The sequence below is a fragment of the Vigna unguiculata genome, chromosome 3, assembly GCF_004118075.2.
Source record: "Vigna unguiculata cultivar IT97K-499-35 chromosome 3, ASM411807v1, whole genome shotgun sequence".
In the NCBI taxonomy this organism is placed as follows: domain Eukaryota; kingdom Viridiplantae; phylum Streptophyta; class Magnoliopsida; order Fabales; family Fabaceae; genus Vigna; species Vigna unguiculata.
This window is the reverse complement of record NC_040281.1, coordinates 54,313,782-54,325,906: the sequence shown is the minus strand read 5'-3', so window position 1 is coordinate 54,325,906 and position 12,125 is coordinate 54,313,782. Positions and strand designations below refer to the sequence as shown.

The window sequence follows — 12,125 nt, the reverse complement described above, 5'->3', positions numbered from 1 at the left end:
ACTAAAACCTGTATGTATACAACCAAACCTATAATCAAAGCAGCATATGTATTAAGCTATTTTTTGTTTTGTCCTGAATTTTATTAAAGCGATCTAATTATATCCTATACTTGTATAAATGACATTAACGTTATTTTTATACATATTATGTGTCATCTTGTAATATTTTTTTTATTTTTTATTTTAATTTTATTTTATGTGTCAAGTTTATGTCATATCACATAATAAATTAGTGTTATGCGACTGTATAAGCACCAAATGTTATTATTTTATATTGAATTTAATTTTTATATTTAATTTTTATTTAATTGAGTCTCAATTATTTTTTAAATGAATTCAATATTATTCATTTTTAAAATGTAGTTTAATTCAGTTTATTTATTAATAAAAATAAATAAATTATAAAAAAATTTATCATTACAAGTTTCATTTAGTTTATAATATTAAATCCTACCCTTTTTTAACTAAAAAATTGGCCTATCCCAGTATATAAGTAGAAATTTATAACAACATTATAGTAAAAAACATAAATTTAAAATTAAAATACAATTAACAAATTTTAATGACAATCTGAGATAGTATTGAGCTAAAAATATAATAAAATTAATATAATGTAACTATTTTAAATTAAAAAAAAATCTTATAAACAGTATTTGAAATCATATGGAAACTATCATTCTCTGCCTTACTATTATTATCTTTGAATAAATATATGAAGTAATTAATGAAATAACAACATACAATTTAATTGACCGTAAGAAAAAAAGAAAAGTCTTGTTAAAATTATTGTAATTTTGCAATCAATATTCCTAAATGATTTTATCGACGTGATAAAATAGAAAATGAAAAAACTACTAAAACATAAACAATTTAAAAGAATCGAACAATTTTATAAGAGTAGGGGGAAAGTTAATATCATTTTATAATTACAATGTTTCGATACTAACTTGGATTTTTGTAAAAAAGTTTATAATATCTAAAATAAAAAAATATAAAGAAAACTCTTTGAAAAATAAGAAATTGTAAATCTTCCTTCTTATTTTCTTAATTGTTTTGGTTTCAAATTTAAGAGTTTAAAATCAATATTTAAAATTAAATAGTATATATATATATATATATATATATATATATATATATATATATATATATAAAAGAGAATTTAAAGATATAAAACAAATTAAATATGAGTAAAAAAATCATTTTCAACATTGTAAGAAGAAAAGTTTTGTAATCAAATAATATTATAAATTAAACAATATATAATAATAGAACAAGTTTTGTAATTTATTTATTTATCGGTAGGTGTTGAATTCAACTATATAACTATATTTTAGAGAAGGAAATATTAAATTGTTTTTAAAAAAAAAATCAATTGAATAAAAAATTAAATATAAAAATTAATTGAATACAAGATAATAACACATAGTGCTAACACTTAGTGTTGACACTATCATATGACATAATATGAACTCAACACGTGAAAAATACTTTAAAAAAATCAAAAAAATAAAAATAAAAAATAAAAATACTATAAAATTGACATGTGACATGTATAAAAATATTCTCTTTTAACAAAAAATTGAACTTAATTAAAAAATAAATAAATAAATAAATCAAATTGAATAATTTCAATAAAAAATTGGACAAAAATATATTTTAACCTATATATTACAGTCAAGCCAACAACCTAATATTTACATTATTACAAACAAACATTTATTAAATAACATAAAATAACATTGACAAAGTTATGATATAGGATGTGAATGTAATGCGTTAAGAAAAATGTGTAGTTGTACAAATTCATATTACCAAAAAATTAAAAAAGTTGCATGAAGAATGTTAACTGACATATTACCAACGCATTTGGATTTCTTGATAATCTTCGTCAGTAAATTTAGTATTGTTAGTAGTGTGATATTATCATATATTATTTTCAATTTATATCGATCATAATTATTTAGTCTATTATTTATAGAAGTTTATTTTTACAATGATAGTATATGAGGTTTATTTACCAATTTTTTTATTAATATAGATTGAAAATTTTCCCTAATTTATTGACAAAAATAAAAATCTTAACCAATGTTGTTTAAATTTTTTCCCAATTAATAATTATTATAAACATGAACAACAAATAATAACAATAAACTTCATTCAATCGTCCACTTAAGATAATTTTTGTATGTTCTCACTTCGATATGGGTCCTTTCTGTTCAGATAATCGTATTCGTCAACCAATCAGTAGGTATTTGCTAAAGATACTCTGACCCTAAAGTTAGTTTGAATTCGATCCCTCAAAATAATTAATGTTGTAAGTAATAAATGCATAATAAATGTACCAACAACCATGTATTTTTAATTTTTTCCCATGAGCTTTTAACTAAGAGGAGCCTAATTACAACTCAATTCTTGATGAGCTTGTTTACTAACTTGTTTAGACTAAGCATGTATTTAGTTTATTTTGGTGTTGACTGACTAGTTATCTCATTAATTGTTCAGTCAATTATGTGTGTGTTTGGATCACCATTGAAAAAGTTGAGTTTGGTTGAAGGAAACTTAATTTCATCCAAAGGAAAAATATCAAAGGTGTTTCTTTGCATACAATCACACTTTGGACCTCTTTAATACTCCATGAAATGTAAAAAAAAAAAGAAAAAATTACCAAACAAATGGGTGTGACATTCAATGCTCTTCAAGTGACTTTTGAATGTTCAAACGATAATCTAAACACACACTATGTATATCCTACTCTATTCGGCCTGGTCGAATGGTACATATAGTACAAAAACTCAAACTAAAATATTAAATGAGAAAAAATAATAATATACAACAATATAAGGGTGATAAAAAAAATTAATTCCCATTAAATTAATAAGAAAAAAGTTCAGTAGACTCAATAAAAAACATTCTCTAATATTGATCAAATGTAATATTGTCCAATCTAATATTGAAAAAAAAAATTTACTTATGGTGTTCAAAAAATAACTATAATGAGTAAAAAAATAAGCATGACTAACATTGAAAAGAAAAAGTTTTAAGATCAACTAAAAAAAGCATCTTTAATATATACCAAGAAAGTTTTCACTAACGATAACTAAAAAATATAATAATCTACATAAATCAGCAATACATAATGTTAATGACATAAGTAAAAAAAAAAGGTAAAACATGTTTTTATTCCTTAAACTTTAACGAAAAATTGAAATTCTTCTTTGTTCTTATCATGCTCAATAGTCTCACATTATTTAGGAGTTGAGCAGCAAGGCAATTCAAATACTCATTCATTTTTCTAATCTTTAAGACGTCTTTTAAGGACAAAATTGTAATGAAACTTTCCGTTTCAAAACAGATAATACCTCGAATTTATAGTGATTGACAATACCTCGGATGCCTAGTCCCACATCTCTTAGGAATCAAGTTTTAAGACATTTTAAATACATATTATTCGTTGCAGTCTTTGAGATGGTTTTTAAGAATAAAATCATGATGAAGCACAAACCCCAAAACTGATAAGACCTCAAATGCTCAGCAATTTTGACCCTAACAATGACGGCTGACGAACTTAAGATTATGGAATAATCCCTATTCAAATGAAACATGTTTAACAATAAAATAAAAATCACAACTCTTATAGTTTTAAGTGAAATTTGAACTTATCTATTTTTAAGTAATTTGATCACTCTTAAATAATTTTTAAATTTAAATTTAAAAATATATTTTATTACAAAACATTTCAAATTCTAAAAAGAAAATAATATTTTCTATTAAACCAATTATAAAATGATAATCTAAAACGACATTGATTATAATATAAGTATATTGAGCTTTTATTTAGATAATCCTATATATGATTCGAAATGAAATGAAAAAGAAGAAGATAATTACATTATTTACATTGGCAAAAATGTTGATGAAATATAATGATTATAATTAAATAGCTATTTTGTTATTTTGAACATTCTTAAACGAACCCACGTTGTTTTAAAATAGTGAATATAGTCATTTTCAAATGATAACTACTTAAATTAGGTTAAACAATTAGTCAAACAAGTATGATGCACCGTTGTATGTGCATGACACCGCCATAGACTAACAAAAGGGAGTTTTCTGTGAAGTTAAATGTTGAGTTAAACTTATCTTTTGAATATAGTCAAAATCATGTTATTATTTGTTTCGGGTGTAGAGACCAAGCACCTACTAAGAAGCACTTCAATTTTACTCCTTTCTCCTTTATGCCTCCTCTCTAAATAATCTGTTGTAACTTTCTCGCCAAGTAATCTTCCTCCTTGTTCGATCGGTTGAACAGACGATCGGGGTACCTGTCTAAAAAGCTCCGATGCTTAAGTCAGTTGATGGAGCGATCGATGAATAATCGTAACTGTTGTAATAAATGCGAATAAAGATCCCTACCAACCTACCTCTGGGCCCTATTTATAGTTTCCGGTGTGGGCCTATAATTAGGGTTCCTTAATCATGGCCCAATGATCCCTTAATCATGATTACTGACTTGTTTAATTTTAATTAATCTAGCTGATTGGTTCAGGTTTTCTGTTTGGCCGATCGACCGATGGTCCCTTATGAGGTAACATGTGATTTACCTGTGGTGCCGATCGACCGGTGGTCCCTTACGAGGTAACGTGTGATTTACCTGTGGGGCCAATCGACCAGTGGTCCCTTACAAGATAATGTGTGATTTATCTGTGGGACCGATCGACCGATGGTCCTTTATGAGGTTCATATGTAGTTTATTTAAGTGACCGATAGTCCTTCATGGGTTCGCATGGTTTTTGTGGGCCGATCGACCGATGGTCCTGTTTCATATGCAAGTTCTCCCAACCTTGTTCGATGGACCGGCGAATTATGCATTGCCGATAGTCCGATGGAACATACAGTACATTATTATTAAAATATTCGGCAAGAGCATCGGAATGCAGGTGTTGGATTCTCCTTCTTAAGGTGAAAATTTCTTACGTAAAGACTTTATTATGATTAAATTGTTGAAAGAAGAAGGTTAGAATAATGAATTTATGGTGTAGGAAGAGATTTTGTGAAAGAAGAAGAAGAGGGAACGTGGGTGAGTGTACACCATCTGTTTGACAGAAAGAAAAAGAGAAGAAAGGAGAGAGTTAGTTGTTTTGTTGAACTATGGATAGATATACACATAGGAGTGGCCGACAAAGCAATGCGACAACTGGTTTTCTGGATTACACCTTCCAACCACCCCTCACTTCGCTCCATGTCCCCACCCTACCCTCCATTTTCAACTCTGTTTCTCATACATTTTTTCTTCTTTTATTTTTCGGTAAACTCATTGTCTCACCTTAATTTCAACACACAAAATGTTATAATATCTATTACAAGATTACGAGCTTTGTTTTGTATTTTTTTTTAATTTAATTGATTGTATTAGAGAATTATATTTTTTCTCATATTTTTTCATTTATTATATATATAAATTCTAAAAATAAAAATAATAATGAAACAAAACCATAAAGTTATTGATTCTTATAATGAGTACAGTATAAATCATACTAACATAATTATTGATAAATTAACTGTATATAATTGTTAAATTTTAAAAGAATAAGTCGATACAAAATATAAAGTAGAAGTAAATAATGTTAACTAATTATATATTATTGATATTTTTTAATTATATTTCTTTAACCGAGTTTTTATTTTTATCTTCTTTTTTATATTGATACAATGTTTCGGTGAATGATAATTATTGAATTAAATTATTTAAATTAAACGATGTTAACTAATTTCTTAATTAGTATAGAGAGGAAGGGAAGGAGAAGAGAGAAGCTCTGGTAGAATATTCACTTATCGCAAAGAGTAGAAATCATAATTTTGATTTATATAGTTGATCAAATTATTAAAACTAAAAGGAAAAAAAATGTGCATTACTTTCTAAGATGACAATTTACCACTAACTTTTAACATTTGTCGTTTATGTATAACTATCCAATTTAGATTTACAACTTTTAATTATCACGACAATTAGTTTTTCTTCTTACGATTTTTTCTATACATTATTTGCATTTAATGATGTGTTAGTGATTTAATTATTTTTTTCTCATAGTTTATCTAAAACAATTTCGTTTAGTTTTAATTGCTCGTATCAAATTGACGTAATTTTAAAATTTTACTTAACTTTTAATTTATTGGATTTTTTATTTTAAATGAACTTCGAAATTTAGGTTTCTAGATTGAGAAAAGATGTTGTTTTTATTACATTTCAAAATTCATTTTTTAGTACCTTTTTTAAAACACTCTAAATTCTGAGAAAAATCTTATTAATGGTAATTTGTTTGATTACATTTTCAACGAGGTAACTATGTAGCTAGATAAGAAACATAGTTGGTTAGTCGTAATTATTTTTTATAAGTGAATCCATTCCTATTAAGTATTCTTTTTTCTTCTTCTCATAAGATATTTGGTACATGGAAGATATTATTGGTGTATGAATTGATAGTTGGTTTATTACTTTGAGTTATATTAGATTTTTTAAAGTGACAAGAGAAGTTTAAACTTGTAGACACTCTACATCCAAACAAGAGGATTTAATAGTTACGTTTATTCAATGAGTTGATTTTTAGATAGGTAAAGTATGTGATATTTAGTTTATTATATGTATATTGGAACTAAATGTGGTAATGATTTTTAGAATTAGATGAAGAATACATGAAAGTATATGGAGTTATTTTTAATAAATGGATGAGTTGTTAGACTTTTTAGTATGGTTTGGATTTAATTTTCAGTGCATTTTTCTTTGAAATATGAAAATTGATGCTCTTAGATTTGATACTCCAGAAATATGAAAATTATGCTCTTAGATTTGATACTGTGGAGTTTAAGTTGTGTATAATAATTGTTTTTATCAATATTTTTATTTAAGTTATATATATATATATATATATATATATATATATATATATATATATATATATATATATATATATAAGGATTGATCGCTTATCACTAGGCTAAAAACTATAATTATTAGTCAGGACACAACTCTTTTTACTTAAGAGTGTAACATAAGTCGCCACGATTGTGATTCAGTCTACTTAGCCTATGTCACGGGACAATTGATGTCACTTGCAACAATCTCCCCCTCAGCAATTGTCCTACTAGGAATATCACTTGGATTGTGACTTGACCCACTTGGCCTTCGTCATAGGACAATTGTGCAACCCGCAACAATTAGTGTTGTACTCCCTAATGAAACCTCTTCTGTAAACCTAACAAGTAGTATCAGAGTTAGGGACGAATTATTTAAAGGGCAGGGAGGGGCCATGGCCCCCCCAATATTTTTTTTTTAAATTATATGTATATTTTTTATTTTTTTAATTATATTTATATTTTTGAAATTATTTTAAATTATATATATCTTTTAAATTTTTAAATTTTTTAAAAATTATATGTAGTATATTTTAGAAATTAATGGAAATTAAATTGTGTGACTTTTTATTTCTTTTATAAAATACAACCTTTAATCTTAACAAAGTTGGTCATTTAGTTTTTGTAGTCTCAATTTGGTTTCGATTTTTTAAAAAGTTGATGCAATTTGGTTATTTTCATTAAATTTTTTTGGAGCGGATCAAAAAGTTTTTCATCAAAATTAACACTAGAATTATGTTAATTGCACCAACAAAGCAAAACATTCCTATTAACCGTTTTAACCGTTTCAATTTTCAACAAATATAGACTAAAAAAACATTAGACAATCAATTAGACATTTTTAGACAAATAAAGAAACAAAAAAATAATAATTAAACAAAATATTTATTAAGATATTTTTTGTTTCTTTCTCATTGTCTTTCTAATCTTTCACAAATTGTATTCATCTCTCATTCCCATGTGTTTTCTTTTTTGTTTTTGAAGAAAAGAAAATTAGACACAAACTCATTATTATTATTTTTATTTCTCATTTGTTTTCTTTCTTTTTTGAAAAAAAAAGTAACTCTCTATCGTCTTACCTGATAATAAAATATTAGTTTAAGAGTTATTAACATGATTTTTTATCTTACAAACCTTTTACAAATTCATTTTTTATGAATATACAAGAAAAAATTGTATTCTTATATTATTTTGAAAAAAATATTTATACAGATGGAAAATAAAATAATAGATTTATTTTTTAAAAATAATAAAAGGGAAGTTGTTGGTGAAGATGAGAACAAATACATTTTACTTCTTCATATATTTTGAAACATTATATTAATGGTCTAATCTAATAATCCAATTGTTGAGTTTAAGGAATTATTTTTTGAAACATTATACTAATAATCTAATTTAATGAACAAAAAATTATATTATTTTGGCTCCTCCAACATTTTTAGTCAAGATCCGCCACTGATTAGAGTCGATGGTTAAAATCGACTTAGATGAGCGTAATATGGTCCTTGTATCGAAAGTCTTCCTGGGAAGGGTTCCAGGTAAGCGTGTCCCGTTAAGAAGAACGACAGAAAAGGCAAAAAAGAAGTACTCGTGTTTGGTAGCATCTTTCACCAGGGTGTTAAAGGTCAGGTTTGAGGTTCGATACCCACTGACAACAACCTGCCTTGCGAAGTGGGGGGACACTTGGGGTGAGAGGTTGGGGTGTATTGGGTTTTGTGGATAAAATGCATTATTTTTTTTGAACAAAATCCTATTAATAATGTTTTACAATAGTATGTGCTCTGAAAACAAATGATATTATAAAAAATAATACCACAAAAAGTTAATAGATAATTTAAGCATACTATATATTATTATTTTTTACATAGTTGATGTTATATAATTATCTAATATAAAAGTATACGATTCTCATGTAATTTATTACTAGTTATGTTTAATAAAAATACATATAAAGCACACAATTAAGCGTTGTATGATAAATTTAACATTTTCTGTTAAGACAAATTCTAAAAATATGTTATTAATATAAAACTGTAAACAACGAAATACACAACACACTAATTAATTTAAAACTAAAATGTATCATTCAGTTTTATTGAAAAATCATTGAATTTGATATTAAGACAGATCGATATTAAATATATTTTTTAGTACAATAGAATAGTGAAATAATTTAACAGTAACAATGTCATCATCAATATGCTCTTCTTAATATAAAGTCAATTATTAATTTCAACATCACGTGCCTGTTCCGAAAAAAAAAAGAATAATTTAAATTACACAATAAAATTGATTTAACATTAAACTAATAAAGTAAGCATACACTAACAAATACTTTTAAATTTCATTAATGCATATACTTATTAATCTGCATATTATATTTTGTAATTATGGTGTAACTTATGTTATAATTGAGAGTTATAGAAAATAAAGATGAATGAATTGAATATCTTAGGCGTATTAAAAAGTGCGTGGGTTGGGCTGCGAAAGTAGTTACGGCTATGTTATAGGGATTGTTGGGTCAATTCACCTTCCCTCCCAAATCCCCAAACATGACATAACAAACATTACAACTCAGTAAGTAATATAGAGAGCTCAGAAGGACGGTGTTGCAGACTCCAGGCATATTTGTCACTCTCTCAAACGCCGTTCTCATTCCGCATCCCAATTCTCTTCTCTCTCTCTCTGCTTTTTCTTCTCCGTACTCTCTCCACACAGACACACATGTGTGTTTACTCAACGACCACAACACCAACACACTCACTGACATAAACACTGCTTTCAGGTGCATCTAATCAAAACTTCTCCCTCCCATTTAACTCCACCAAATGCAGCAAATACACTCCATGGCACCAGGGACACCGGGAGGAGGAGGCGGAACCAGGTTTTTCTCCGGCACCGCCGCCGCGGACAGGAGGCTCCGACCCCACCACCAGAACCACCAGGCCCTCAAGTGCCCCCGCTGCGACTCCCTCAACACCAAGTTCTGTTACTACAACAACTACAACCTCTCCCAGCCTCGCCACTTCTGCAAAAACTGTCGCCGCTACTGGACCAAGGGCGGCGTCCTCCGCAACGTCCCCGTCGGCGGCGGGTGCCGTAAATCCAAACGCTCCAACAAACCCGCCAAAACCTCCGACGCCGCCCCCCCACCCCCGCCGCCCGACCCGGACCATTCCAGCAGCGAGAGCTCGAGCCTGACCGCCGCTGCCGCGGAGCCGGTATCGGCGCCGATAAACTCCGATTCCACGAACATGCAAGAGTCGAAGTTGTTGGTCCCCGTGGATCCTGTTTTGGAAACGAATCCCGTGGAGCAGGGAGCGGGGGACTGCGGTGGTATCTTCTCTGAGATTGGACCTTTCACCAGCCTGATCGCTACTTCCACTAACGAGCCATTGGGTTTCGGTTTCGGCAACGCTCTGCCCGATGCGTCGTCGTTTCAGTGGCAGCACTCGAGGGTGAGCGGCAACCAGGAACTGAAGTTGCCCGAAAGCTCCTTCCTCGACCACACCGTTGATTTGTCGACTCTGCATGGTAAAACCAACCACGGGACATTCGGATCGTTGGATTGGCAGGGCGGTGCGGATCAAGGTTTGTTTGATCTACCTAACACCGTTGATCACGCTTACTGGAGTCACACTCACTGGTCTGACCACGACAATTCTTCTCTCTTCCATCTCCCCTGAAAACGGCTCCACTCCTTCACAAATCTCATCTCACCTTTTTTTTTTTTTTTCAATTTCTTATATAATTTAACTCTAAAGGAGGGCAAAGGATATCTGAAACCAAACTCAAAGTAAAAAAAAAAAATCGAAAGCGAAGGTGGAAGAAGGACTTGATATAATTAATGACGAGGTGTATATTTTTTTTTTTAATTTATAAATTTGGGGGGTGATTGAGCTTGATTCTAATCAGTGATGTGCATGCAGAACTAATTCCATGTTAGTTTCTACCTGATTCTGGTTTTTCCTGTGTTTGATGTGATGACGTTTTATTATATGTTTGTGGGATTTGATTGATTAACAGAGAATTATAGCAGAGTGTTTTAAAATGGAGCGCAATTGTTTATTGAGTTGGTCGCTTATGTTTGGCATTTTTTGTTTATGTCCGTACGATGATTATAGTAAGAAAGAGCGAAGAAATAAGAAGTTGAGGGAGGGGGAAGAGAGTATTGAGATGAGGGAAATGAAAGTAAGAAATTAGGGATTGGGTGGGATAGGGTAGGTTTGGGCGTGGGGTAGTGATGAGTTGCATGCGCGATCATGTTGATGAGTCGGCGTGCGCGAGAGGAATGTGGGGACACGTGGGTGGGAAGAGAAGAATGCGATGTGGTGGATGAGAAGGGGGAGAGCAATTAATCTGGATGGAGGAGTGGTGGAGAAGATATATCTAAGCTAGTGCATTCATAGTGGAGTATCAACTCAACCACTGTTGTTTGTGGGGATATGCATGGGAACAGAACACCCTCATCATCATGCCGTCTCTCTTCACCACTTCATCACGCGGATGCCTCTGTTCCAACACGCCACACCAACAACCACTCTCTATACAATATTAAAATAGGATCACATTTCTTTATCATTCAACATCTACTACTATTTACCGCACTGTCCCAATACAGTTTTCTTTTTTATTTTTACACAATAACACAAGAGTTTGAAGGTGAATGTTTTGTTGTGGATATGTTAGTAAAGAAAGGAGGGTGATAAAAAGTAAAGGGAAGAGGGGAAAGTGGTTGAGAGGGATGGGGGGGGGTGTGCAGGGTTAGCCCATATTGTTTACCAAAATAGGTGTGGAAAGGATGGAGTGAGAGTAGAGAGAACTGGTCCATGGCGTGGGCTTTTAATGTGACAGAGCAGCGTGGATTGCGACTCCACCCATGTTAGGGCCTCAGAAGTAGGCACATGGTTTTCGTGGTCCTTCTCTCCACTCACTATTGTGTTGTCATACACAGCTGCCCCTATTCAAACCTTGACGTCTCAACTTCTGCTTTCCTTTCCCTAATCACACTTCAGCTAATGCTATTCTCATTATTATTATTATAATAATATTGCTCTCTGGAACATGGTCAGAGTGTAGACCATATGTCTGCTCATCAGTGACGTTAATGTTAGATAGGAATGTATTCCTTTGATGTTAAGGTTAGGAATGTATTCCTTTCCTCCCTATTCTGCCAACAGATTTCCCACGATCTTTTCCCTTTATATTAATTACGT

At 30.3% G+C, this 12,125-nt stretch overlaps 1 protein-coding gene across 1 annotated transcript; it reads left to right on the top strand.

The window, feature by feature from the left end:
- Positions 1-9,376: 9,376 nt before the first annotated feature.
- On the top strand, positions 9,377-10,960 carry LOC114179569 (dof zinc finger protein DOF5.4-like). Its single transcript, XM_028065957.1, has one exon. It carries the CDS (start codon positions 9,738-9,740, stop codon positions 10,593-10,595), a length of 858 nt encoding a protein of 285 aa, XP_027921758.1. The 5' UTR covers positions 9,377-9,737; the 3' UTR covers positions 10,596-10,960.
- The last annotated feature ends 1,165 nt before the right edge of the window (positions 10,961-12,125 follow it).

Excerpts from the sequence above, each read along its gene's own strand:
- LOC114179569 (XM_028065957.1), top strand. The coding sequence starts at position 9,738 with ATGCAGCAAATACACTCCATGGCACCAGGGACACCGGGAGGAGGAGGC.